General features: G+C 39.3%; 6 protein-coding genes across 9 annotated transcripts; 3 read left to right on the top strand and 3 right to left on the bottom strand.

Moving 5' to 3' along the window:
* The first annotated feature begins 1,292 nt into the window (after positions 1-1,292).
* LOC103943562 (BI1-like protein) lies at positions 1,293-3,343 on the top strand. Its single transcript, XM_009353869.3, has 4 exons — positions 1,293-1,731; positions 2,396-2,509; positions 2,624-2,781; positions 2,909-3,343. The coding sequence occupies exons 1-4, from the start codon at positions 1,458-1,460 to the stop codon at positions 3,113-3,115; spliced, it is 753 nt and encodes a 250-aa protein (XP_009352144.2). The 5' UTR covers positions 1,293-1,457; the 3' UTR covers positions 3,116-3,343.
* Positions 3,344-3,467: 124 nt separating this feature from the next.
* Positions 3,468-5,145, bottom strand: LOC103943561 (protein DOS2-like). The gene has a single exon (XM_009353867.3). The coding sequence runs from the start codon at positions 4,967-4,969 to the stop codon at positions 3,620-3,622; it is 1,350 nt and encodes a 449-aa protein (XP_009352142.2). The 5' UTR covers positions 4,970-5,145; the 3' UTR covers positions 3,468-3,619.
* A 1,090-nt stretch (positions 5,146-6,235) lies between these two features.
* Positions 6,236-10,412, bottom strand: LOC103943560 (calcium-binding protein 39). Of its 3 annotated transcripts, none has more exons than XM_009353865.3 (11): positions 10,126-10,410; positions 9,532-9,696; positions 9,333-9,451; positions 8,391-8,465; positions 8,014-8,107; positions 7,855-7,914; positions 7,582-7,647; positions 7,392-7,490; positions 7,214-7,258; positions 6,778-6,880; positions 6,236-6,644 (listed from the first exon to the last, which is right to left on the bottom strand). In XM_009353865.3, exons 1-11 carry the CDS (start codon positions 10,246-10,248, stop codon positions 6,562-6,564), a joined length of 1,032 nt encoding a protein of 343 aa, XP_009352140.2. In that variant the 5' UTR covers positions 10,249-10,410; the 3' UTR covers positions 6,236-6,561. The 3 variants fall into 3 exon arrangements, 1 of the variants encoding a protein (XP_009352140.2); XR_007253716.1 differs by having other exon boundaries at positions 6,597-6,644; positions 6,778-7,101; XR_007253715.1 differs by having other exon boundaries at positions 6,597-6,644; positions 6,778-7,258; positions 10,126-10,412.
* Positions 10,413-17,827: 7,415 nt separating this feature from the next.
* LOC103943563 (F-box/LRR-repeat protein 4) lies at positions 17,828-22,029 on the top strand. Of its 2 annotated transcripts, XM_048572070.1 has the most exons (9): positions 17,828-18,207; positions 18,315-18,551; positions 18,938-19,016; positions 19,263-19,344; positions 19,585-19,770; positions 20,177-20,369; positions 20,682-20,758; positions 20,994-21,144; positions 21,380-22,029. In XM_048572070.1, exons 1-9 carry the CDS (start codon positions 17,941-17,943, stop codon positions 21,674-21,676), a joined length of 1,569 nt encoding a protein of 522 aa, XP_048428027.1. In that variant the 5' UTR covers positions 17,828-17,940; the 3' UTR covers positions 21,677-22,029. The 2 variants fall into 2 exon arrangements, with proteins under 2 accessions (XP_048428027.1, XP_009352146.2); XM_009353871.3 differs by having other exon boundaries at positions 17,829-18,207; positions 18,938-19,344.
* Positions 22,030-22,513: 484 nt separating this feature from the next.
* Positions 22,514-23,558, top strand: LOC103943700 (the record flags this gene model as incomplete). Its single annotated transcript, XM_048572279.1, has 1 exon — positions 22,514-23,558. A coding segment is annotated over one exon (1,026 nt), but the record flags the coding sequence as incomplete, so codon positions are not given.
* Positions 23,559-24,620: 1,062 nt separating this feature from the next.
* Positions 24,621-26,030, bottom strand: LOC103943564 (probable galacturonosyltransferase-like 4). The gene has a single exon (XM_009353872.3). It carries the CDS (start codon positions 25,671-25,673, stop codon positions 24,621-24,623), a length of 1,053 nt encoding a protein of 350 aa, XP_009352147.2. The 5' UTR covers positions 25,674-26,030.
* Between the last annotated feature and the right edge of the window lie 1,427 nt (positions 26,031-27,457).

Here is a 27,457-nt window from a genome sequence, read left to right as displayed (position 1 = left end):
GTTTTGGTTCAAGAAAGTTGATGCTCCACCATAAAACCAGTTGGCAATATGAGGAGTAGGCAACCTCTTATAAGCCTTTACAAGGTTTTTCCTTTCACCAATTTGTAGATGAATTGGTGAAAGAGAACCCAAATTTAGGGACTCTCTCAGTTTTAATAATAATAAAAAAAAATTCTTACTTTCTTTAAACTTTATATAAAATATTGAGTTGGAAATTTGAGAAATGTTATAGATAAAAGTGGACGCACATTAATCAAAATTTGAAGTGTTAAAAAAATATAAAATTTGAGCGCTTAAATTTATTTTTTCTCATGAATATATATCATTGTAAGAATAATAAAAAACATAGAAACAATTTTCCGTTGAAAAGATAAGTCAATCCCGAGGAAAAGAAAGCAATAATATTAACACTTATGCACTCCACTCTCAAGCATTGATTCTTCCGGTTCCAAATTCCCACAAGTAACCTCCCCAATTCAACGAAATTCATATTTGCACTGAAAAAAAATTCCACAAGTAATCTCCACAATTCAACGAAATTCTTATTTGCACTCAAAGAAACAAAAAAAGTGAAAATTTTGAAATAATAAAAACCCAGATGAAATCTTGCCCATTTTTGAGTTTAATCACCACACATCAACAAAATCAAGGAACAGGTAAGCCAAAACTCAAATAATGTCTCCTATCGTGATTTGAGTTTGATCTGCCACCTTTGGTTTTCTGTTTGAAATCTGCTTGATACTAATTGTAGGTGGGGATGGAAAAAGAGTACCGTTTGAAATTTGCTTGATATTGATCAGAGGTGGGGATGGAGAAAGAGGGAGGAAAAGAATTTCTTAAGAAGTTGGTGATGTGTAGAGCAGATGGCGAGATGGCTTGGAGAAAAGCTGTGAGTTTTTGTTTCCGTGAATCCAACTAAATAATACCAAGGTTTTGAACGAGATAAACAAGTGGGTGTAAGGGAGACAAAATAGGTGTGGCCGGATTAATAATCCGATGCTTATTTAGCATGAAAGCTCACCAAACACCTGTGCCTTTTAAAAGTTATAATACTTTTAACTGTTGAATTAAATTTCAAAGACTCGAATTAGATGATTAAGTGAATTTGATGGAAGAGATCCGAAGAGGATCCCTTCCCTGCCACTTGACCTAATAAAATGTTAACGCATTTTTAACCATTTAATTAAGTCTCTATTAAATTATGTTATTTTAATCATTATCATGGTCATAAATCAAAGACGCGTCTTCGAATCCATCGACCATAAAATGCAGCGTCACAGTCCAAAAAAGACCCGCCACTAACTCTATCAAAACCGCCAGAAAGACCAATAGAATCATCCACCAACAAAAAGAAACATACACCCATCATTCCACAACAACGCTTTCCCCTCTCCCTCCCAATTTTCCCGAGAAAATTCCTCTGGTAGAGAAAGTTCTCGAGGAAGAGCGAGAAAATCATGAACAAGATGCACGGGTACACGGAGGTGGGTACGAATAGCGGCAAGGTGGCGGAGGTAGACATAGAGTCGGGGGAGTTGTTGTACCCAGGTCTGAGCAAAGGCGAGAACCAGCTCCGATGGGGATTCATCCGCAAGGTGTACGGAATCCTGGCCGCCCAGATGGTTTTGACCACTCTGGTCTCCTTCGTCACCGTACTCTACGCTCCGATCAACGATCTCCTCAAGGGCAGCCCTGGAATTCTCCTCTTCTTCGCCATCCTTCCCCTAATCTGTACGTAACCCTAAACTCAAAACCTCTAGTTTTTTGCATTAGTTATGGTAATTGTTTTTATACATATTGATTTTAGATCTGAGATTTGGATTTTGGATTCAAAGATGGAGGCTTTTTCGTTGATTTGGGGTTTTGTTGGGTGATTATTTGGTACTAGATTTAAAAGTGCTTCAGATTTGAGTATTCTGTGGGCGATCTTGGTCTTTTTAAATGGTGGTCGAATTTGGTTATTGTTTGGTTTATCTAGTTTCTTATCTGTGATGCGGTTACACTGTTACAAATACTTGGAAAATTTGAGATTTTATCGTGTCGGTGATATGATCGTATTGATGTGTAACTCGAAAAATGCCTGCTTTCTAAGGAAGATTTGCGCTCGTTGTATTGAATTAATCAGTGAACCAATTGCTTGTTGGGTGTTTCACATGTAAGTTCTTGATAACATTACATTTGGGGGAAATATTTCTTTAGAGACGTTACATTAGAAGGGGGACCGAAGGAATTTCCCGACTAAGAATGAATTAGAGCGTTTCGAGTGGATAGGTGAGGGGTTTTTTTGAGTTCTTGAAGTGATTTCCTCTAAAACGTATAGTTTCGATGTCCACTTATGGGTCCTGTTTTCATCATTATTTTGCTTCATCTTATTAACCTGTGAATGTTGCTGCAGTGTTGTGGCCCCTGCATGTGTATCAGCAGAAGCATCCCCTCAATTTTGTCTTCCTCGGACTTTTCACTCTGAGTTTGAGTGTCACAGTTGGCGTGGCCGTTGCGAATACAGACGGTTAGTTTTAGTTCCCTACATTTTGAATGTTTTACTGATATCTTGCAATCTGGAAAAGATTGTAGGGTTTATTTCGGTTGCTGATTTTTCATCTGATTATGTTTGTGGTTTCAGGAGCAATTGTGCTTGAAGCCTTAATTCTAACTTCGGCTGTGGTTGCATCCTTGACTGCATACACCTTCTGGGCTTCGAGGAAGGGCAAGGACTTCAGCTTCCTCGGACCAGTCTTGTTCACTGGCCTCATTGTCCTCCTCCTAACTGGTTTCATGCAGGTCGGATTGTCTTTCTATTACTTTGTTTGGCCGACTCTTTGAGTCTAATTAGTCAAATACATGCGTATACTATACCCAAAACACTTGAAATATCGATCTGACTTGGTGATCTTGTGCCCTTGTGTAGATGTTCTTCCCTCTTGGCCCTACAACTAATGCCGTATATGGTGCCATTGGCGCTATCATTTTCTCTGGGTACATTGTCTATGACACCGACAACCTGATCAAGCGCTTCACATACGATGAGTACATTTGGGCCTCCATCACTCTTTATCTTGACATTCTGAACCTGTTCCTGACTATATTGCGGATGCTGAGGGAAAGCAACAATTAGTCATGCCGAGTACTGACTACCGACTCAACTCTCTGCAGTCTGGTTTTGGCTCATTGTGGACATAGTCTATAGTCCAAGCCTGAACATAATCATTGTGGATGTAGAGTATATGTTTCCTTTTTACTCTTTAAACAGTTCGAATACCAAGCGATTCGTTTTCATTTATGCGATTCATTTTCCATTTTATGGATTTGGTTGCTCGACTTGTTCGAACACCGGATTTTCTTATTTCGCTAGACATGTTTGTGTTTTGATCAGAAGAGAAATTATGACACGCCATATCGAATTAGGTATCAAATTAGGGTGCAAGGAACTCCATTGAACATATAGCAAAGGAAACCCGGGTTTCTAATTTAAGTGAACCACAAGATGTGACATAAATGTGAATGTAAATCACTTATACTTCAAGGTAACAGCTAAGTAAGAGAACATATTTACGTTGTGTAACAACCAAATAAACAATTATCTTCACATACCATTTGCGATTTTCTTGCGACCACAGTTTCATTGTGATTTTATAGCGCCATCTTCTTCATCATCATCGATATCCCAGCTCAAATCCTCCTCCTCCTCCTCTGCTGCGCTAAGCCGCTTGTGCAAATCAGCTCCGTTCGATCTGCTCCCCGTTGCATCCCCTTTGTTCTCGTCTATGCTTCCTAAATCTTCAATCTCATCCCACCCAAGATCCTCTTCCTCAGGCATTGAGGGCTGGCTCGAAACAATCGATACATCACTCTCTTTGCAAGAATCACCACCATCCGTCTTCCCCTCCGACACTCCATCAAATTTGGATTCCGCCTTATCCCCACCATCACTACTTACTGATTCCCTTGCAGCAACTTCAACACTCTCAACATCATCACCCTCCCTTGCAGCAACCTCACAAGAAGCTTCCTTTTGCTTCTCCAACTCTACATTCCCACTCGAACCCACCTTCGAATCTGACCCATTACCCTCTTCCTTCCCTACATCTTCTTCATCATCATCATCATCATCAAAATCCCAACTCAAATCCTCCTCATCACCTGAAATTGCACGATTCACGAGCTTAGTTCTCGCCTCCTCGACTTCCTTCAGCTTATGCACCCTATAAAAGTACCTAGCCCAGAAGCTCTCATTGTCAACCTTACCAGGCACAATCTCCCCATGAATCTCACCAATCACTCCATTTTCCCTCATCAAATTCTCGACTTCCTCCGCCTTCTCGTCCAGCACAAACCCTAATTTCCAGCTACCATAGCTCTCCAAATCCTCCGGTTCCTCCAAATAAGTACTCAAATTACTCTGAACCGCACGCACCTGAGCTTCAAACCTACTGTACTTTCTCATATCACTACCACTGCTACTTAATCTCTTATCATCACCACTAATCTCACGATTATCACTAACATTATCATACAAATTATCAGATTCAACATCATCATCAGCTAAGATTGCGTCCCTACCGTGAGAGATGATCTCCGCCGTCGATTTCCAGACGGTGCTTCCGATATCATCGATCGCCTGCCCCACCGTCTCCAGCGACTCCTGAGCCACCGACGCGCCGACCTCGAGCGAACCAGGAAGATCCTTGACGGCGCGCGAAGCCACCTCTCGAATCACCGCCGTCTCCTTCTTCAACCCGGACCCGAACTCCTTGAGATCGCGGCGGTAGTTCTGGATGACAGACTCGGACTTCGTCGCCAGCGTCGTGATCAGACCTCCGAAGCTCCACGCCCCGGCGCCGTAATTCAGACGCGGACTGCGGTCCGGTTCCCAGTCCGGGTTCGGGTCGACGCCGTCGTTTTGGGAGTCCGGGTGCAGATCGTCGGAGGGAAGGGGGTCGTCGGAGAAGACCGACTTGAAGAAATCCATGAGTGAGAGGAGGAGAGGTTGGGACTTTCGAGATTTGCGGGAATTTTCTGGGATTTGGGGGGATAGAGATTTTCTGAAATCGGATTCGGAGTCGGAGATGAACCGGGACTCTGTATCCGTATCGAGTAAATACTCTTTACAATAATAGCGACGAGGTAGCGTAATCGTAACTTTTAATATTTCGAAAGGAAAATGTGAATTAAATATCCCTTTAAATGCTAAATTAGATTTTTTTTTTTTTTTTTTTTTTTTTAATTCTTCTACACAAGATGTATCTGGTACCATGTATGACGCACCAAAATTGCAAAATAAGTAAACAATTTTAAATACAGTATCCATCGGAATATTCTCACTAGGCAATCATTAACTAAATCAGTTGATCAAGACTGTATTTCTTTACTTAAGTCCGGTCTCTCTTTGTAAACAGAGTTGTTTAAAGGGGTGTTTTGATATAGTTAAAAAAATAACTTGGAAAGATGAGTTAGGGTTTAAGGCTAGACAAATCATTTATGAACAAAACGTTGGACTTATCACGCCCAACTTGTTTATTTAACAAATTGATTGCGCCAACATTTTGGTTTTTTTAAAGGGAGTTTTAATGATACACTTTAGGTACGGTTCATTTTAACGAAAAATGACATTTTATTCTAAAAAGTCACTCTTGCTACAATTCACTTACAACACATTTTTGTCATTTTGATTGAATTCAAAGTTTTCAAGCTCTTTTCATTATTATTATTTTTTTTTTAAAAAAAAGATGACCCTAAACGAGGATAAATAAGGTCCTTATCTGTCATTTTACAAATAACAAACTTGTAATTGAAAATTTCTTTAAAAAGTAAATGGGAAGATAAGATACTAGTAGAAATAAAAGCACTCGTATCTTATTAAGTGTCAGACCAAGTCCTAATTTGATCATAAAAATTCTAATCATTATATACCAAATTAACTTTTATTCTCTATTTGTTTATATAAATAATATAGAGAGAGGGAGACTTGACTCTTTGTGTAAAGGTAAGGGTATTATTCTTCGTTTGTAAGTGAAAATGAAAGCCCGTATCTTGTAAATAGCAGCATTTGATACCAAATTATTATAGCCACCAAAAATAGTCAACTAACATCTCCAAGTCAATCATGAGTTGAGGAAACAAATGCTTCTAAGAATCAAATTCCAAAAGATTATGGGCAACTTCTGAGCAAACTAGTTTGAAAATTCTTCTCTCAATCATTACCATGTAGAACTCTCCAATCTGTAGGAGTTTGATCAATCAAGCAAACACAAAACCTTTATAAGATGGCAAACCCACAGACGAACAAATATACAAGACACAAGTGCTCATGAGCACTGAAAAACAACCATTTTTACATAATTTTTCGGAAATTTTACGACATGTATCAAAACAATTTTCTTCTCTTTTTGTAGTTCAACAAAGATTACAAGGGCATACAGTTGTTGATACACACGACTCCGGACGGCATTATACTCCATTCAAACTATTTTCCCTTTTCTTTGGCACATGGCGTTTTGTCGGACGATAATTGCAGAAAATCGGATATCAGAACAAGCACGACAAGCAGATGTGAGAGGTATTCTACAGATTAACTAGCTGATATACTCTTTCGATTTCCTTGATGATCAGCTCCTTTTCCTCTTCGAATTGCTCGTCTTCATCGCCTGTAATGAGACTATAAATCAGCGGGGATAAATATGACATTAAAGTTAAAAATATTTTTAGAAGCACCATCATTCTTTCACAAGCCAATTCCTGCAAAGAGTTGAATGGCCAGAAAAGTAGAAAGTTAAGAACCTTTTCCAGCAGAAAGATTCTGAAGCAAGTCCGTCAACTTTTCATGGTTTTTAGCCAGGATTAGTTTTACTTCCCGTGGCTTATTAGGATTCGCAACAAAGACCTGCATTTAGAACACAAATATAGAATAATCAGTATTAAACGAAATGCAAAAAATTGAGAAACATGAATGGGAATCGAAGTAATCTCAGACTTTTATTTATGAAGTTGACAAACTTGAAGTTATGGATCAATATCAGACGGCCGGTCAACATTCCCATCCTACAAAGTCGATTAATTCGTAGGCTATATGCATCTTTACATTGTTCCAACCCACATCCCTCACTGCATGAAGTTCAAAAAGCAGCGTACAAAATGCACTGCATATTCTAATCACATTCATACAAACACACACACATCCAGGGAGCAGGAGAGGAAAAATGAGCAGGGGACGCACCTTGAAGATGTGGAAGGCAGAGATTTGGATGTTTTTACTTGAATCCTGCTCATATTAAAAAAGATATTAAACAGCATGCTAAATGCACGAAGTAACAATATTTACGCACACTTCAACGCAGAACCCATAATTTGTTCCTCATAGTCCTAGATAGAAATAGCAATAGTAAATTCAATACCTTAAGCAACGTCATCATGACTTTCAAGTACCGAACTTCTAAGATGTAGCGCTTCATTATATGTGAATTTGGAGTCTCCAAGAGGAATTCAGAGAGAAGCTAAAATCCATATACAATTTATCCTTTAGTGCATCTCATGGACCAAAAGAATAATAGACAGAAGCTGCAAAGTTAGATAACCAGAACCAACCTTCAAAGATTGCCTCCTGGTCACATAATTTGGAGATGTCAAGAGATTCTCATATAGATCAAAGAACTGGAACAACAATTTCTTACCAGATAAGCTCAAAATAATATACACTACAATCTACCAATACACTAGTGAAAACGCATCTTAGTCGAGCAGATATCGTAGGTGAAAAAAATATTCAATCAACATAAACATATGACAAAGTCACACCGCTACAATTGCCGCTGACTATATTTGTACAGAAAAGTATAATAAGATAAAGATTGAGCAAACCTCATCATAGCGAGCAGTCAAAAATTCAGATACTACCGTTCCATGTTTAGTAAGTAGATCCTGCCAAATTCAGGGACATATTATGAAAGAACAGATAGGACCATAAAAGCTCAGCAATGTATACAAGGGTCCAACATCCTTGAAGATTGTGGTTCTGACCTTAAAGGTAGAGAACGCATCAGAAGCAACATCAAAGTTAGGCAGCTCCACAAATTTAAAAAACAACTCAAAGCTCGCAGACTCCAGTATGTATCTGAAAAATACTACACAAATCAAACGTGTGAATAAAAGAAACTTGCTTGCTATTTTGAAGGAAAATAGAAATATTTAAAGATAAAAAGAACGAACAAAAGAGGGTAGCAGCTCTATTGCACCCACATATTAGTTAATCCAAAAATTTCCTGTTTTGCGATCGTTAACAATCTTCTAATGAAAAGTAACAGAGCAGCTCCTTTTCCAAAATAAGATCTACTTTAGACTCATCGACCTGCAATAACCATTAGGGGAAAAAATGGTGAAAAGTTTAAATGTCTTACTTTGCAAGTGCAGGGAATCTAATGCAATCCCTCAACATACTTCCACAATTCAAAGCAATTTCCTTGTTATCATAGCTGCTTGAAAAAGAAACCAATAAGTGTCGTGCAATTATTAATTTACCAGTTGAAAAAGTATGACGACAAGTATAATTTATAAAACATTAGGGACAATGTCCCATTAGTCATAGCTGATGGTGAAATTTACACCTAGCTACGTGCACGAGTCTGTCGTTCACTTACTTAAACTTTAAGTAAAGAAACTGCAAGACGACATCAGCAGAATTTAGACAAGACAACTCTGGTCGTGCAAAATGTTTTATAAACAAATTTTAAAACAGTCGAATTATGAATGGAAAAATACATGCACTCGTGAAACAGAATTATGAATGCAAAATGTTTATTGCATAGATAGAGAACATGATGTCTGCAGTCAAAATATGACATGACAGTAAACAAAGAGACCTTGCCAATTCACAATATAATAATTGATGATTGATTAGCAAACTGGCTGTAGTATTCTTGCGGGTATGTTGCTTTAGAGTCATCATGATTATACCATTGACGTAGTTCTAGTATCCTAACACTTCAGATATACTTCTAGTATCCAACACTTCAGATATACTTCTAGTATCCAACACTTCATATGCCTTCTTCCACCAAATGTCTCACAAGAGCATCATCATTATTATCCTGTCACTACACAACAATATGATATAGTTGCTATACAGGTCACATGTTTTCATTCTGATATACTTCCCTCAAATAAACCCTATCTTTAACAGACACACTGGATTCGAATTCTCCTAAAAGTGAAGGAGAAAGGGAAAGATCAAATTAAACTTACACACACCTCAAACATGGGAAACAACATGTTAGGAAAAGACCAAGGAAAGAATATATATTTTACACAGAAGTACTTAAAAAAACATTAAATAAACTTACCACACGACAAGAAAGTCTAATAATTCCAAATGATTCTCCATGTATTCTGCACAGCAATAAGTCGATTCAACCTTTTGCTTCATCAATATGGACCAACAATGGACCAAATCCTTTCTTGCCTGAAATGAAAACAATTTATCATTGCGTGTAACCAATGCTTCATATGCCAGACATTACGACACAAATGACCGTAACTTACTTCCCATCCCAGTATAGGTAACTTGTGAATTAGAAGATCAAAAACACCCTCCTTACAAATCTCGAGCGCAAGCTGCGAAACTTGATCCATATTTGGTTCGGTCTCCCCATCTCCGGAAAGCAAGCATTTCATTGTTGTGAAATTCTTTTCAACTTCTTCCAAAGCCTATAATAAAGTAGAGCAGCATCATACTAAAAGAACTAGCAAATCATTAATCAAAGAAATATATCACGGCATTAATCTTCGTAATGCAACTGTATATCTAGCAATTAAGCTTCGTAATGCCAAGTGCCAACGAAATTGGGGAAACAAAAGCTAGTAACTTTGCTTACTCACGCGCGATATTCGACTCGAAAAGCACTTCTACACTTGCAAATTTGCTTGTACTAATCAAATTTCTTGGATTTAGGTCCATATAAATCAACCCGATTAACAGTTTCCCATTGATAAATGCAATGCTGCAGGCACACACACCCACAAAGCAAAACCAAGCAAAGATCTTGCCCCCAAATGTATAACCAAATTACAAATGCAAGTTTGGGATTTTGGAACAAGAACAATTAATCAAAAGCCCTAGAAATTGAGAGAGGGGACCTTTTCGAGGGCTTTGACTTCGACGACGGTCTGGGTGTCGAGGGCTGAGAGGCTGTCGTTGATGGCCTTGGCCACCTCCTGTGGGGTTTTGGGCCTCGACGGCTTGAAGAACGAGAACGACATGATCGACGGTGTCGTTCAATTCTCCTCTCTCAATCTCTCGAAGAAGAATTCAGGGAAATACAGCGGAGCTTTCGTCAATGGCGATTGAGAAAAGCCAGTCTCTTTTGGCTCAGTGCGAATCTCAACTTTTTATTTTCGCGACGTAAACAAAAAAATTATTTATGTTTTTGCTTTTATGAGATAAAACGCGGGTATGTAAAAATGAAAGTGAAATAATATGTACCTACTTTGGCCAAAAATAAAAAAATATAAATAAATAAATAAAGTAAAATAAAATAAAGAAAAAGGTAAAACAAAAATACAGTTGACATTTCTTACTTATATCATGATTGAATAATGTCTTTAATGGGACAAATATTGAGCATTTATTGTTTACCTAAACCTGAGGTGTCGAGAGTACAAGAAAGTTTCACGGTAAGAAAATCTTCATAGTGTTATAAAAGGGTTAAAGTTTGAGAGATAACCTTTTTAAGTGGTAGGTGCAAGGTAGATGTAAAATGCCACACTAAAATTATAGCACAGGCAGATAACAAATAAAAGGCAGAGGAATAGATGATGTTACTGATATTTTTCTCTAGTTTTCTTTCTTCTTCTTATTTTCTTTGTAACTTACAAACATGCGGAGTGCTCTATTTATAGAGCGTCTCCAAACTGATGCAGTTAATGCATCCTGAAATTTAAAACGTATCATCTGACATTACAATTCACTTTCCAATTTCACTTTGCATGAGCATTGAAAACTTTGCTCATGCAGAAGACTTTTGCTTTGTGGGCATTCATTGTCATCAGACATTAGACTTTTCAACACTCCCCCTTGGATGCCCACATATCAACATGAGTTGCCTCGTTAAAACCTTGCTTGGAAAAACCCAGTGGGAAAAAACCATAGCGAAAGAAAAAGAGTACAACTTTTCTTGGATCGTTGATATAGTGTCAAGTATGCTTATGTTGCCTCGTTAAAACCTTGATAGGAAAAACCCAGTGGGAAAAATCCTAATCGAAGGAAAAATAGTACAACAAGCATGTATCATGGATACTCCCCCTGATATGTATCTCCCCCTGATTCCGCATTCTCCAAATTTAGTTGTTTGGTAAGTCGACGTAATCCGATGCCTTGCACTAACTTCTGAAATGTGCACTTTGGTAAAGATTTGGTGAACAAGTCTGCCAGATTTTCATTTGAACGGATTTGTCTGACTTCAATAACTTTAGCCTTCTGAAGCTCATGTGCACTGAAAAACTTTGGAGATATGTGTTTAGTCTTATCGCCCTTGATAAATCCTTCCTTCATTTGGGCAACACAGGCTGCATTATCTTCATGGATGACAGTTGGATTGTCTGTCTTCGAAGTTAGACCACATGAATTTCGGATATGATGGATCATTGATCTTAACCAAGAACATTCACGACTTGCTTCATGTAAAACAAGTATTTCTGAATGATTTAAAGATGTAGCAACTAATGTTTGCTTGGTTGAGCGCCATGAGATTGCTGTATCTCCATTCTTAAACACATATCCAGTTTGTGAGCGTGCTTTATGCGGATCAGAGAGGAAACCAGCATCTGCATATCCAACAAGGACCTGGTCATCTGTGGAGTTCTTTGAGTAGAAGAGACCCATGTCTGTTGTCCCACGAAGGTATCGCAATACATCTTTGATACCCTTCCAATGGCGAATTGTTGGAGCAGAGCTATACCTTGCTAACAAATTAACTGAAAAAGCTATATCTGGTCTAGTACATTGTGCTAAATACAACAAAGCACCTACTGCACTCAGATATGGTACTTCTGGACCAAGGACCAGCTCATCATCTTCTTTTGGACGAAATGGATCTTTCTTAATGTTCAAAGAACGAACGACCATTGGCGTGTTTAGTGGATAAGCCTTGTCCATACCAAATCGCTTCAGAATTTTTTCAATGTAAGCTGATTGGTGGATCAAAATTCCACTAGCACAATGCTCGATCTGCAGGCCGAGACAATATTTTGTTTTTCCAAGGTCTTTCATTTCAAATTCGATTTTCAGATATTCAGCAGTTTTATTGAGCTCTTCAGGAGTCCCAACTAGATTCATATCATCAACATATACTGCCACTATAGCGAATCCAGAATTGGATTTCTTAATGAACACACAAGGGCAAATAACATTGTTGATATACCCTTCTTTGATCAAATACTCACTGAGACGATTATACCACATTCGTCCAGATTGCTTCAGACCATACAATGATCGCTTTAATTTGATCGAGAGCATACCTCGTGGTTTATTACTTGTTTCAGGCAACTTAAGTCCTTCAGGGACTTTCATATAGATGTCAGTATCTAATTCTCCATATAGATAGGCAGTGATGACATCCATAAGTCGCATGTCAAGTCTTTCTGAAACCACTAAACTTATTAAGTAACGGAACGTAATTGCGTCCATTACAGGAGAGTATGTCTCCTCATAATCAATTTCAGGTCTTTGAGAAAAACCTTGTGCAACGAGTCGTGCTTTGTATCTTGCGATCTCGTTTTTCTCATTGCGTTTCCTTGTGAATACCCATTTGTAACCCACGGGGTTTACACTAGGCGGGGTTTGGACTACTGGTCCAAAAACATTCCGCTTTTCCAAGGAATTTAATTCTGCCTGGATTGCATCTTTCCACTTAGGCCAATCCTGTCTCTGTTTGCATTCATCAACAGAACGGGGCTCAATATCATCACTTAAGATGATTTCAGTGGCTACTGCAAATGCAAACATATCATCGATGATTATTTCATTTCGATCCCACAATTCATTTGTACATGCATAATTTATGGAGATTTCTTTGCTTTCATGTACTTCTGTCTCTTCAGGGACAGATGTCTCATCAAGGACATTTTCTTTTTCTGGAAGTCCAGAATGATGAATTGTGGATGTATCATTCATTTTCTCTTCCTGAATGATTTCATTTGGATTCAGTTGTGCCCTCGACTTTCTCTTTCGAGGAGCTGAATCTTTTGAACCTTGGGGTCTACCACGCTTCAGGCGTGCACCAGATGAATCATTTGCTGCCACTTTATTTTGTCCAACAGGGACATCAATTTTTGCAGGTGCATTTGCAGCTGGTATATGTGATTTTGTCACTTTCATAGCATCATTAAATGCATCTGGCATTTGATTAGCAATGCTTTGAAGATGAACGATCCTTCTCACTTCATTTTCACATTGAATGTTGTGAGGATCAAAATGAGACAAGGTGGGAACAACCCATGTCAGCTCTTTCCGTTCTTTTGGAACGGTCTTTTCTCCCCCTAACGACGGGAAAATTGTCTCATCAAAGTGACAATCAGCAAAATGAGCTGTAAACATATCACCTGTCAAGGGTTCCAAATATCTAATGATAGATGGTGAATCAAAACCCACGTAAATTCCCAGTCTACGCTGAGGTCCCATTTTAGTGCGTTGCAGCGGTGCAATAGGCACATAAACAGCACAACCAAAAACTCGTAAATGGGAAATGTTTGGCTGATGTCCAAACACGAGTTGTACTGAAGAGTATTGATGGTTGGCTACAGATCTTAATCGAACCAATGATGCAGCATGTAAGATGGCATGTCCCCATGCAGAGACTGGCAATTTGGTTTTCATAAGCAGAGTGCGAGCTATTAACTGAAGCCGCTTGATCAATGCTTCTGCTAAACCATTTTGAGTATGGACATGAGGAACAGGGTGTTCAACATCAATGCCCAATGTCATGCAATAATCATCAAAGGTTTGAGACGTAAATTCACCAGCATTATCAAGTCGGATTGACTTAATGGGATAATCTGGGAACTGTGCTCATAACTTAATTATTTGAGCAAGAAGTCTCGCAAAGGCTACATTCCGAGTAGACAAGAGACAAACATGTGACCATCGGGTAGATGCATCAACCAAAACCATAAAATATCGAAATGGTCCACATAATGGTTGAATAGGCCCACAAATATCCCCTTGAATTCTTTGCAGAAATGATGGGGATTCAGCATCAACCTTTAGTTGAGATGGTCTAATTACCAACTTCCCTTGAGAACAAGCTTTGCAAGGGTTATCATTTAAGGCAGCAATGTGTCTGCTCACTAATGGATGTCCATTAGAGTTGGTAATGATTCTACGCATCATGGTAGATCCTGGATGACCAAGACAGTCATGCCAAAGCATGTAAACCTTTGAATCAATGAACTTCTGGTTCATGACAGTATGTGATTCAATTGTCCTTATGTATGTATAATATAATCCACTCGACATACCATGCAACTTCTCCAATATACGCTTCTGGGTATCATTGGAGGTAATGCATAGATACTCCACATTTTCTGCACTTTTTGTTTCAATGTGGTATCCATTTAGACGTATGTCTTTGAAACTCAACAAATTTTGAGTAAATCGAGTAGCATACAATGCATTCTGTATGGACAATATTGTTCCATTTGGTAACATAATCTGGGCTTTCCCTGAACCTTGAATTACATCTGAAGGTCCTGATATTGTTGTTACCCCTACTCTTGTAGGTATTAATCTTGAGAAATACTTTCGATCACGAAGTATTGTATGTGTGGTTGCACTGTCTGCAAGACAAATATCTCCGTCATTTCTCATGGTCTGAGAATAATCACAATTTTTATCCATGCTCTCTGAGTAAGAGAATCAGAATTAAAAGCAAGTTATAACAAGAAATTTACATGCCACTTTTATTGAATCTGAAAATACTACAAGTTCAGCATAATAAAAGTACATTAATGATTCAATCGGACCGATATACTTCATTTCCCCTTTCCACAATATAGTCTGAAACATCTAGATGAGTTGTGTTCAACTGCCCCGATAAGTCAAACACTGGATCAGGTATATCCATTGGTCTAGCCTGGTCGAGAAAGTTGGTCTCGACACCCTTCTCCTTGAGGGAGGCTTGATACAGATCCACTAGATGTTTTGGGGTACGACAAGTACGCGCCCAATGCCCATTGCCACCACACCTATGGCAGGCTCCTTCAGGGTTTCTAGGAGCATTATTCATATGAGCTTTGCCTTTGTGGTGACTCGCATTTTTGAAGCTCGGGCCTGAATTATGCCTCGAAACCTGGTTGTGAAACTGAACTCCATGGTTCTTGCCTTTCCTATTCCATCGATCTCGCTTGTGGCCACGTCCTCGTTTATGATTATCACCACCAGAGGATGTGGCGTTCACTTCAAGGGAAGCAGCATTCACTTCTGGGAATGGTGCAGATCCAGTAGGTCGGGAATGATGGTTTTTCATTAGGAGCTCATCATTCTGTTCAGCTACTAAGAGCACAGATATCAGCTGGTTGTACTCAGTGTAGCCTCGCGCTCTATACTGCTGCTGCAGGAGCACGTTGGATGCATGAAATGTGCTGAGAGTCTTTTCCAGCATATGCTCCTCAGTAATAATATCCCCACAGAGCTTCATCTGAGAGGTAATTCTGAACAATGCAGAATTGTATTCTGCCACTGACTTGAAATCTTGGATCCTCAGATGAGTCCACTCATAGCGGGCCCTTGGAAGAATCACCGTTGTCTGGTGATTGTATCTGTTTCTCAAGGCATTCCAGAGAGCTAACGGATCTTCAACCGTTAAGTACTTGCTCTTTAGCGCCTCATCAAGATGGCGGCGAATGAAAATCATGGCCTTTGCCCGATCTTGAGAGGATGAGTTGTTCTCTTCCCTGATGGTATCTCCAAGATTCCCTGCTTCCAGATGGATCTTGGTATCCAGTACCCAGGTCAGGTAATTCTTCCTGGTAATATCCAGGGCAGCAAATTCAAGCTTCGCCAAGTTCGCCATTTTATTTTCTGAAAGAAAATGAGATGTGTAAGAACTTGCAATAATATGTATTCCTGAAGGAATATGATGTTAGAACTTCTGGTTCTTACAAATTTTTCATTTTCATTTTGATCTTCAGGCCAAAATGATAAGCACTCGAAACTTCTGGCTCGAGATTTTCAGGGTGAATGAGAAGGGCGATCGTATCGCACCATTCTCATTGAAATAATGTAATATAGAATGGGCGATTATTCTGCACCACTCAAGTAACAGGAAAATTAAATATGCAGAGCAGCGTGGGCGATTATACCGCACCACATAAAATTGCAATGAAATTAAACACCAGGTAAATTCAAATATGCAGGGTAGGGTGTGCGATTATACCGCTCCACCTAAAAATTGCAGTAAAATTAAATCTGCAGTCCAAGATAGGCGATGATACCGCACCGTCTTGGATCGCAGTAAGAATAAATTTGCAGTTCAAGATGGGCGATTGTACCGCACCATCTTGGATTGCAGTAGAATTAACATAAATAAATACTGAGTTAGTAATCAATCTCTACACCAAACAAGTAATCAAAGATGTATATAACCGTTAGTTGGAGAACTAAGAGCAGGCATGGAGCAAACAACTCGTCGCGAGGGTACACGGCGTAGTTGAGGCAGAGGAAGAAGATGAACAGTAAAAACCTTAAAGGAAACATTTTTTCTTTCTTTCGTTCTTTCGGCGAAGGGAGATGAGAGAATAATTATATATAGAGACTCGTGCTGATAACGTGTTATAAAAGGGTTAAAGTTTGAGAGATAACCTTTTTAAGTGGTAGGTGCAAGGTAGATGTAAAATGTCACACTAAAATTATAGCACAGGCAGATAACAAATAAAAGGCAGAGGAATAGATGATGTTACTGATATTTTTCTCTAGTTTTCTTTCTTCTTCTTATTTTCTTTGTAACTTACAAACATGCGGAGTGCTCTATTTATAGAGCGCCTCCAAACTGATGCAGTTAATGCATCCTGAAATTTAAAACGTATCATCTGACATTACAATTCACTTTCCAATTTCACTTTGCATGGGCATTGAAAACTTTGCCCATGCAGAAGGCTTTTGCTTTGTGGGCATTCATTGCCATCAGACATTAGACTTTTCAACACATAGATCATTTTCAAATTATTAAGGTTAGCCTATCACAACATGTTTAGAAGTGATTAAGAGATGATTGAGACTTCTCATTCGAAGTAAATTTGGTTCCCTAAAAATTACTCTCGGTTTCCTGTATTTGTGTTATGAAATTCTTATATCATGTCATGTTCGAAGTTATCACTTTCAAAAATAGTAAATGTCAAAAAACGATCGATTTGTTAACGAATAATAACCCAACCCGTTTGGTAATTTACACTAGAGATATGAGATATAGCTTGATTTAAGTTTTTTTTTTTTTTTTTTAATCCTTCTCTAAATTAAAAATTCGTTTTTTTTTTTTTTTTTAAGTACATTGATATCTTTGTAGTAAAAAAAGGAGAGATTCGGTTAAGTCACACAATAAACAACTTAATTTAGTATCGAATTCACTCAGAAAAAAAAACCTAAAAATATACTGAAATTGACAGGCCACTCAAACAAGGGAAAGCAAAGTATGTTTCAGGTGGAGGCTAAGGAAGAACGAAAGTACGAAAATGGGCCAAAACAAAAGTAGAAAGTACGAAATCTTGTGTTGGAATCCCGGCAGTTATGTCGAACAATCAGGGGCATTATCGACAAAGAAGCTCGCATCTTGACCGCCGACTCCACCGATCCCCTCCACAAACCGCTTTTCATTGATTTATCTATCCATTTCGATCGCCAAAACCTGCTCTCTCCCCCCATCAGCTCATCAGCTCACCTCAAGAATCTCGAATCCCTATGCGATGCGAGGCCACGATCGGATCAACACGTGTCTCCCCGACGAGCTGATCGTCGAGGTCTTCCGGTGGCTCGACTCCAAGACCAGCCGCGACGCCTGCTCCCTTGTCTGCAAGCGCTGGCTCGCCCTAGAGCGCCTCAGCCGCAGCACCCTCCGCATCGGCGCCACCGGCAGCCCCGACCTCGTCGTCGACCTCCTCGCCCGCCGATTCCGCAACGTCCACACCGTACACATTGACGAGCGCCTCAACATTTCGCTCCCTACTCACCCTGTAACCACTCAACCAATTCGATCGATCCCCAGTTCGATACAAATCGGGTTTTTATAATTCGTCGAAACAAACAGGGCCTTAACGATTTTTCTTTTGTTTTTTTGAAGGGGAGGAGGCGCGGGACGGATATTGCGGCGGTTTTGTCGGTGAGGCTGCATTCTGCCAATGGCTCCGACGACGGCGTGCTTGATTCGAACAGCTTATCGGACGCCGGTATGACTGCTATCGGAGACGGATTCCCCAAGCTCGAAAAGTTGAGCTTAATCTGGTGCTCCCATGTCTCCAGTATCGGTCTAATTTCGCTTGCTGATAAGTGTAAAATGTTGAAATCATTGGATTTGCAGGTGAGTTTTTGCGTAATTGGCTTTTAATCTCGTCTATTATTGCTTTGTTAAGGTTAAATTTTAATGCTTGAAGTCTACAATTCTTCGTTTGAATACTTAAGTGGAAATTATTGGTACATTCCTACATGGAGTTTCTTTTGAGGTGCTGTCTTGCAGTCTTGCTTTCGTTAAAGATACCATCTTTTCCGTGAGCATTGGAAATAAATGTTATCCTGCACTCCTTGTAAAAACATAGGAGAGAAATTGCACTTTAGCGGTGTGCGATGACTTTTTTGGAGTGCCAATAACTGTTCCTGATAATTTTAAAATCATATATTTGCTATTTGATATACATGGCAAGTCCATGACATGAAGCATCAGGTAACCTTAATTTTCTGTTTATGAAGGGTTGCTATGTTGGGGATCAGGGCCTAGCTGCCGTGGGACAGTGTTGCAAGCAGCTCGAAGATTTGAATTTGCGGTTTTGTGAGGGATTGACTGACGTATGTGTGGTTGAATTAGCCCGTGGTGTTGGGAATTCATTAAAGTCTCTTGGTATCACTGCGTGTGCAAAGATAACTGATACTGCAATGGAAGCAGTGGGGCTGCACTGCAAGTCTCTCGAAAACTTGTCGTTGGATGCAGAGTGCATACACAACAAAGGGGTGGTTTCTGTGGCCCAAGGATGTCCTGCTTTGAAATCTTTGAAGCTACAATGTATTAATGTCACAGATGAGGCTTTGACTGCTGTTGGAACTTCTTGTTCGTCGCTGGAGGTGTTGGCTTTATACAGCTTCCAGAAATTTACTGATAAGTGAGTACTCATTATTCTCTTTGTTCCTTATTTGTTTCTTATTGGCTTCTTTCCAATAAGAAACTTCTTTTTGGAGCGAGTCACTACAGTTTCTCACTCAACTTCAGATTGTGCCTGTACACATTATTTTATAAGATTACGGAAAAAATAAAAAGTTTTGAGCTTGTCTGTTTCATTTTATTAATTCAGCTCCTGCAGTTAAATGACTATCTCTTTGTTTTCGTGTCTGCGACATTTCAGAGGTTTACGGGCTATTGGGAAAGGATGTAAGAAGTTAAAAAATCTTATTGTTAGTGACTGCTACTTTCTGAGTGACAATGCTTTGGAATCAATTGCAACTGGCTGCAAGGAACTTACACATCTTGAAGTGAATGGTTGTCACAATATTGGAACATTGGGTCTGGAATCCATTGGAAAATCTTGCCCGTATGTTCCTCTTTTGGTTTAACTTAACTTCGTAATTTTGCTGGTAATAATTATATGGATGGTTTGAGTGGTTCTCATGTTTAGCTTATTGATGCTGCTAAACTGTGGAAGAATTCCATTAAGCTACAGGCTTTCACTAGTATTTTTCTTTGAATGGGTTATAGGATACATTTAGCATGGATGTTTAGCTGTCAGTTTTGCCCGTCGATGGAAAACTATGTACATTCAGAATTTGTATCCTTGGAACGGGTTACATTGAGCTCAGTTGGAAGATTTGATGATTGTGTTAGTTAATATAATTTCTTGCATTCATATGGTAATACCTAGTTGGTGTTACATTCATGTTAAGTATGTATTCATTTGTCTGTTGATGGTTGGTTAATCTGAAGAATTTGAAAATGTGCAGGCGTCTTACTGAGTTAGCATTATTGTATTGCCAAAGGATAGGCAACTTTGCACTTAGTGAGGTTGGACGAGGCTGTCAGTTCTTGCAGTCTCTTCATCTGGTAGATTGCTCAAGCATTGGAGATGAAGCCATTTGTAATATAGCTAAAGGCTGTAGAAATTTGAAGAAACTTCATATTCGTCGATGTTATGAGGTTCTCTCAAACTTAACAATGATTTATTCACCACCATATTTATTCTTCATTTGCAGAATATGATTATAGCTATTTTTGCGAAAGTTTGCTATTATTTGATATTTCCTTTAGTTTGGAGGAGCGGAATAATATGCAGGAACAAGAAAATGCAATGCTTTGTCCTACATTTGAGTCGTATCATCCTTTTTGAAATGTTATCTTTAACCATAAATGTGTTTTTGTATGTTGAACAGATTCATTTGCTATCTGACTTCTGTAAAAAATTCCTTGTTCGTTACCTATTTGGATAATATCTGCTGCCTTTTGGTATAGATTGGAAACAAGGGAGTTGTAGCAGTTGGAGACTATTGTAGGTCTCTCACAGGCCTTAGCCTCCGGTTTTGTGATAGGTAAAGTTTCTTCTCATCTTCCGTATCTTTCTCTTTAGCTTTCTTGAACCGCACCACTTCTTTGCAAGTCAGATGCTTATGTTCTATCTGCTCAGTTGAGAATGTGCTGTTTCAAACATTCAATCAAATTTTTTTCAATTTTTTGTGGTCGGAATCTACATCCTCGATTATTTAAAGATGTCTTTAACGTTGTATATCACTTGAGATATATCCTAATCTTACCTTTTACTACTAGAGTGGGGGACCAGGCCCTTATTGCTGTTGCTAAATGTAGCTCCCTACAATATCTGAATGTCAGTGGATGCCACCAAATTGGTGATACTGGATTGATAGCGATTGCTAGAGGGTGCCCGCAACTTAGTTACCTAGACGTGAGTGTTCTGCAGGTGTGTTCTCTCTTCCTTTCTCCTCTCCCCTCCCCACCCCACCTCCCTCTCCCACGCACCCCTCACCAACAAACACATGCTTCTGGTGGCTTATATCTGAAGCACCGGATGCACCCTTGTTACATTTGATAGAAATGGTAGAAGTTTTTCATGTTCATATTGATGCACACGCAACCTAGCATGAATGCGTTTTTCCAATCCTTGTTCAATCTAACATGATTTTCGCTTTGAAAAGAATTTGGGGGACATGGCAATGGCTGAACTAGGAGAAGGCTGTCCAAACCTGAAGGACATTGTGCTGTCACATTGCCGTCAGTTAACAGATGTTGGTATAAACCATCTTGTTAAAAGTTGCACAATGCTTACATCCTGCCACATGGTTTATTGCCCGGGCATAACTTCTGCCGGGGTAGCCACTGTGGTTTCGAGTTGCCCAAACATAAAGAAGGTCCTGGTTGAGAAATGTAAGGTTAGCCCGAGGACCAAACGGAGAGCAGCCTCTGTCATTTCCTATCTTTGCGTGGACCTCTAGGCTGTAATGTCTGCAGTCCGCTTACATTTATGTGCATTCCCACAGCTTGCTTAATTCAGAACAGCAATATGTGGAAGACAAAATCTGGAGGCACAACCTCCCTTAGGCGGACTTACATGAAACGCATTCAACGCCACCGTGGTATCCCGTTCCATGTAAAAGCCAGTTATGTACGCATGCCCAAGATCTTTTGTTTCCTTTTTTAAAGTTATTTTTTGTTTGTTGTTTATTTTTGTGGCCATATCTGTAATATTAGCAATAAATGTTTGTAATGTTTTTGTAATAAACTAATAATACAAGTATTCAGAGTGTTGGAGAAAGAAATAAAAGAAGTAAATGTTCTGATGGTGTAACTATCTGGCCAATTTTCTCTAGTCTTTTCTTTGTCACACATTTTCTTACAACGAGACTCAAACCTAAAATATTAAACTTGTGCCTCCTCAAGCGAATGTCTTTTGAGCTGAAGCTATGGGGGAAAATAACATGGGTTTGTAGTTTTAATGGTTAAAAATATTTCTCGTTACACAAACTTTTGAAATACGACTACGTGTTAAATTCACATTATGAGTAAACATTGAATTTTCATCATATTTTTTTTTAATCTATTACGCATTCTTTTTAATTTTCGAACGTCAGACCAAATAAATTAAAGAATATTAAAAGATAAAAATTACAAAGTGTAAGAGGTAAAAAATAATATGTGGATATCACCACCGATTTTGTAATGCATCATTGTGTGGAGCCCAGGCATTTGAAGGCATTTGAAGGTAAGTTACCTTCAGTATGGTATGTTTGTATAAATTGAATCTACTGTGTAAATGGCATGTGTGACTTTCTTTAAAGACATTAAGCGGTTCTTTTTCTTTTTCGTTTTCCCCTGGTGCTTTCATGGTGGCACATGCTATTGGTGACATAATAACTGGTGATGTGGTGGAACCTGAAGTGGTCGTAAGTGCATCCCCATCTGTCGGAGGATTGTTAGACTCACTAACCGGCAGCATAGGAATATCAAGCATCTCCTCAAGGGCGAAACCTGTAGCTGCACGAGTTGCATCCTCAACCCCTTCCGGCATTGCGGCAACAGGAACTGTTACATCGGATGCTCACAAGACTGGTTCTAGGCCTTTAGATAAAGATGCTTTCCGAAATTTCATAAGTAGCTCAATGCCATTTGGTTGGTACTTCTTACTTAATGGAAGATTGTCATGGGTGGGAGGGCCCTCACCAAAAGTATTGAGGCAACTTTCCCTGGGAAAGTTCAGTTTGCACCATGGAAACCTCAAAAATCACCTATCTAGTTCAGCCTTTGGAAGCATAGCTGATGAAGATAGCAATATTGAGACAGATGGTAACAACAATAATATGGTAAATGTAGATGAGTTCCTAACGGAAAAAATGAGCAAGGATCTTCATCCAGCTGATTTGGAGGAGGCATTTTCCTGGCATGCATACAATTACGCCAAGGTACCTGCTTCCTCATTGTTTTTTATTTCTTCTCAAAAATCAGTTGGGATGTCTTGCAACAGAGAGCGATGTATTATCCAAAAAAGTCCGTTAGAAATTGGAGATATGGCTTCCATTCTATTGGTCGTATATTGGAAATTAGATTTGTATTCAGTCTCTGTTATTGTTATTGCCAGTGTCTGTGAATTGAATACTAAAATAGTAATGATAATACAAATTATGTCGAGTGTATATTTTTTCTGTGTCAGTCAAGCACACTTCTGGACGTTAAAGTGTTTAAGCATTTATCGAAGATCAAGCTTTAACAGAGGATGGCGTTTTCTGAGTCATGTGTATAGGTGTCGGTCAAGATTGTTGGAGCTTCATTGTCTGGAATGTCATTGGATCCAAAATCTGTAAGTTTTGCTTCCTCTAATTCTCCTCTCATGGCCTAGTTCGTTACATGCATGTGAGCGTTTATCCAACTGTTAAAGCACCAGTGGAGTTCTCCACTCAGGTGGGTTTTTCATCAGAGTTCTCTATCTTCGAGCTTGATATACTTTTCTTAGCTCTGACAGTGCATGCTGCGGAAAAATTGTTAGAAAATGTGCCGCCATCATTGTGTGCATCAGATATAGAACTTGCATAAGTGTATGCTACAGATAATCTACAAAATATCTGTTAATGTTTTCGACCAATGATGGCTTCATAACCTATGAAAGTAAAATTCTCCTTGGTTTCTTGTTTCTTCTAATGGTAACAATTTCGTTGTTTAAATGTGAAAGTTAGAGTACCCTTGTCAGTCCATATTGTTTCTTTTCATTTGGTGAACAGATTACTTCTGGCGATTATATTTTGTGGAACACGTTGGGTTGATGCCCGTCTGCTTCTGTAGCAAAAGTATAGGGGATGCATATCGATGGCAACTCAGGAAATATAAAATGTAAATTCAGGGAGCAAGAATGCTCTCTTTGTGCAATCCGAATACACCAGATCTCTGTTTTAAAGTAGGATGCGTGTTTGGGGGAGGTCAAGTTTTATGGTCTGGTTTGTTATGAAATGGCTTTCGGAAATTGAAGTTTCTGAATAGATCATTCGTGTAATTTTAGTTAGTGTTGGAAGTGAGAAGCCAATCAACGCGGTCGGCTGAGAACTGACCGGTTTTTTTTCGCTTACTTGATTTTGCTTAAACTGTCATTCCTTTACATTTGTTCCTTGAAAGTTGAAACACAAGAATATACGGGTTTCCAACCATACAAAGAAGCCTTCAAATGGCCATTTACAAGTTGGATGGTCTACTCTTGGCAACAAAATTTAGCCTAGAGTACCATCCAGGCCCCAGCTTCTTCGCAGGAGAACCTGACATCCCATCGCGAAGTCTGCCTCCTCGGAACACAATTGCCATTCAAGGGCTGTGTTATGATGTGCGTAGTTCATGAGTGTGCATTTTATCTCCTTCATTGCATGCTCTCTGTCTCTTCGCGGTTCACTTTCTTCACTTTTATTCTTCCAGAAAGTGTCTCGCCGAATGGTAGAGATCGTACGGTGCCCAGAGATGATCGACGGTGCATGGCTTCCGGGCGTCCAACCTCAACCATGGCTTACCCTTCCCGCTCCAGTGCAGAAGACTAATGGGACCAGGGTGGAGGTTCCTACACCTTCCTTCAAAGTTGTCACCTCCTAACCCATGCTGGTTCCACCGGTGATCCACACCCTTGATGTTTCCGGCCAAAACCAGCAGAAAGGGCGGCAAAGACCCTAAATGGTATAGCCTCCTTCGCTTTTGCAAAGCCATCCACTCCTCAACCTTCTGTGTATACCCTCCTTTCCTCCATTTATCCACATCCACCACCATCACTCCTGTGTTGAAATAACACGGGTTTCTTCCTTGGAACGTCTTCGACAAATCCGGGTCGGACCAAAATGCGTCAGTGAAATACTGTGAGAAATTTGCCCGACAATATTCCGGTGCAGCCACCACCTTGTCTTCCATGTCCACGCTCCATAGCTTGGCAATGTCGTCCACCACAATGAGGTCCGAGTCCAAGTATATAACACGCCTCATATCGGTCGGAAGGATGTCAGCAAGATAGATTCTAGCATAATTAATTGGCTGATCCAATGCTTGCCTTATAGATTTTGATATCTTCCAGCGAACCCGGTTCGAATCAAAGGCATATGTCTTGAAGTTCAAGTAAGGGAACGTAGACTTTATGCTGGAAAAGAACTCTGGCGCAATACGCGCGGAGAGGAAGTGAAAATAGAGATTTTCAGGGCACGTCGAGTGTTGCAACAAGGAGAACACGGCAGCCATTGTGCCGCGGATGTAATTGGCATCTAGAGTCATAGCAACGTGGATGGCATCCGTGTTTTCGGAGCCACATTGCTCCCCGTTTCGGAAGGCGGGCGCTTCACGGAAGACAGGGAGGTGAGGGGAGGGACGGCGAAGGATGCCTAGGCGAATGCCGGAGGTGGTGGTGATGGGGTGGAAGAGGAGGATGGACAGGAGGCCAAGGAGTATGGGGAGAGGGGTCGGCGTACTCAACAAGGCCATCCTGTCGTGTTTTGGTATTAGTTTTTGGAGACTTTTGGGAGGTTGTCTCTAATTGCAAAGGCAACCGAATCCATTTGAATTGGGGGGTTTTGGATGTGGGAAAGTTGGGATGTTTTAGTAGAGAGGGAAAGGAAGTAAAATTGTGAGGAAGACAAAAAAGGTCGGAAAAATCTCCGGGTATTTTGGGTTGCCGAAAAGTCAAAAAGAGGTATTTTCCTTTTCTAATTGTGTTCCTGCAAACTTGGATGATCATATTTGGAGTATTAGTTTGTTCAGAATTCTGTTTGGGTGTTGACAATGTAACAAAATAAAACAAGTATATGTTTTACTGTCCTAATCATAGTACGAGAATTGTTGAAACCGGAAATGTCATATAGTTTAAGGTAGTTACTTGGGCTTATTTTGTTTCACATTCTGCATGCTTGTTTTCACTTTCGACGCTCCTTTTGTTAATTCTACCATTTGATTTTTTTAATTTTTTATTATTTAACTTAATAGCCAGAATGGAAGGAAAAAATATGTGGACCATAATTTTCGCACAATCGAACCAAGGCGGGGAAATCTATGAAGACTGGACCTTGGAGGAACTCGCGGGGCTCTGGAAAGAATAGTTTGGATCCAATTCCGGACCCTCTACCTCAAATGATCAGATCAATAAGGTTCCAATAATTTACATGATCCGATCGGATCATTTAAGGTACTATCGAAAAAAATCAATCCGACAACGACCAGAACGGTTGATAAGGTATACCCTTATCGAGAATGACCTATTTAGCCCTCAAGAAACGTATGTATGATGATACTCTAATTAGGAAAGAATCTTGAGAATTTCAATTATCATGGGAATTGGTGTGCACCCTAGTAATTACTGACCTAATAGGAAAGGATCTCTTTCTAGATTTCTTATTATGATTTTTTATATAAGGATTCTCATCCTCATAAGAACGATCATTAAACATTATATATACGTTCTTCTAGGGTTTAAAGAAGATATGATCTCTCTTATATTATATCTAATCCAATGATATATTTCATATCTCAAGAGAGGATCTCATATCTCAGAAGATCATACATCTCATTCAACACATATGTGCATACTCAATGCATCCCGTTTGCTCATATCACCACATGCTCATGTAAGGAACTACACATGCTTTGATTTTCCCTCTTCGAGATATGTAGGAAATTCTTTCCGGATTCAATCACACCTCCCAAACAATCTCCTATTCCTCGATGTTCATGAGATTCTGGCGATTGTTTATATAATACGGTTGTGCACGAATTTTCAACAATATACAAATGTAAGAAGTGAAAGATGGTGCATAAATAATTCTTTTTTTTATATTAATTTTTTTGACGACCACAAGAGAGTTCAATATCATATTAGTGCACAATCGGCCACATTTTAGGCCCAAGAAATGCAAGTGTTGGGCCAATGATAAAGCTCAATGGCCTCACGGCCCATATATCATTCTTAAATAAAAACAAAATTATGGCAAGTATATTTTACATTAAAAAAATTAATAAACAAGGATATCCACCAAGCAAATATTTTCGTTCCTAGAAAAAAATAAAAACACACACACACGCTATAGTTTGTTGAAGCTAACTTGGAAGGGGAGCCACATTTTTTTGTCAAAAATGAAAATTTTGTTATAAACTTTTCTAGTTTAAGTGTGATTGTGTAAATCCTAAATTATATTTGATTCTAGTTATTCTTTCCTATATGAATTTGCATTCCTTGGGGATGAAGAATTTCATGAGTTTTTTATTCGAATTTGATT

Source organism: the organism of the source record quoted next, unplaced genomic scaffold, assembly GCF_019419815.1.
Source record: "Pyrus x bretschneideri cultivar Hongxiangsu unplaced genomic scaffold, Pyrus_bretschneideri_v1 Contig6, whole genome shotgun sequence".
NCBI classification, from domain to species: Eukaryota; Viridiplantae; Streptophyta; class Magnoliopsida; order Rosales; family Rosaceae; genus Pyrus; species Pyrus x bretschneideri.
Note: the sequence above shows the minus strand (reverse complement) of the source record. Positions and strands in the feature narration are given on the sequence as shown.

What these genes read in the sequence shown, in the direction of transcription:
- LOC103943561 (XM_009353867.3), bottom strand. Translation starts at nt 4,969, where the DNA reads ATGGATTTCTTCAAGTCGGTCTTCTCCGACGACCCCCTTCCCTCCGAC.
- LOC103943564 (XM_009353872.3), bottom strand. Translation starts at nt 25,673, where the DNA reads ATGGCCTTGTTGAGTACGCCGACCCCTCTCCCCATACTCCTTGGCCTC.
- LOC103943563 (XM_009353871.3), top strand. Translation starts at nt 17,941, where the DNA reads ATGCGAGGCCACGATCGGATCAACACGTGTCTCCCCGACGAGCTGATC. An exon ending in TGAAATCATTGGATTTGCAG is followed by an intron (nt 18,552 to 18,937) that starts GTGAGTTTTTGC and finishes CTGTTTATGAAG; the next exon opens with GGTTGCTATGTTGGGGATCA. An exon ending in TCCATTGGAAAATCTTGCCC is followed by an intron (nt 19,771 to 20,176) that starts GTATGTTCCTCT and finishes GAAAATGTGCAG; the next exon opens with GCGTCTTACTGAGTTAGCAT.
- LOC103943562 (XM_009353869.3), top strand. Translation starts at nt 1,458, where the DNA reads ATGAACAAGATGCACGGGTACACGGAGGTGGGTACGAATAGCGGCAAG. An exon ending in CGCCATCCTTCCCCTAATCT is followed by an intron (nt 1,732 to 2,395) that starts GTACGTAACCCT and finishes ATGTTGCTGCAG; the next exon opens with TGTTGTGGCCCCTGCATGTG. An exon ending in GGCCGTTGCGAATACAGACG is followed by an intron (nt 2,510 to 2,623) that starts GTTAGTTTTAGT and finishes TTGTGGTTTCAG; the next exon opens with GAGCAATTGTGCTTGAAGCC.
- LOC103943560 (XM_009353865.3), bottom strand. Translation starts at nt 10,248, where the DNA reads ATGTCGTTCTCGTTCTTCAAGCCGTCGAGGCCCAAAACCCCACAGGAG. An exon ending in TTAGACTTTCTTGTCGTGTG is followed by an intron (nt 8,466 to 9,332) that starts GTAAGTTTATTT and finishes TTTTTCAAGCAG; the next exon opens with CTATGATAACAAGGAAATTG. An exon ending in ATGCGTTCTCTACCTTTAAG is followed by an intron (nt 7,915 to 8,013) that starts GTCAGAACCACA and finishes TGAATTTGGCAG; the next exon opens with GATCTACTTACTAAACATGG.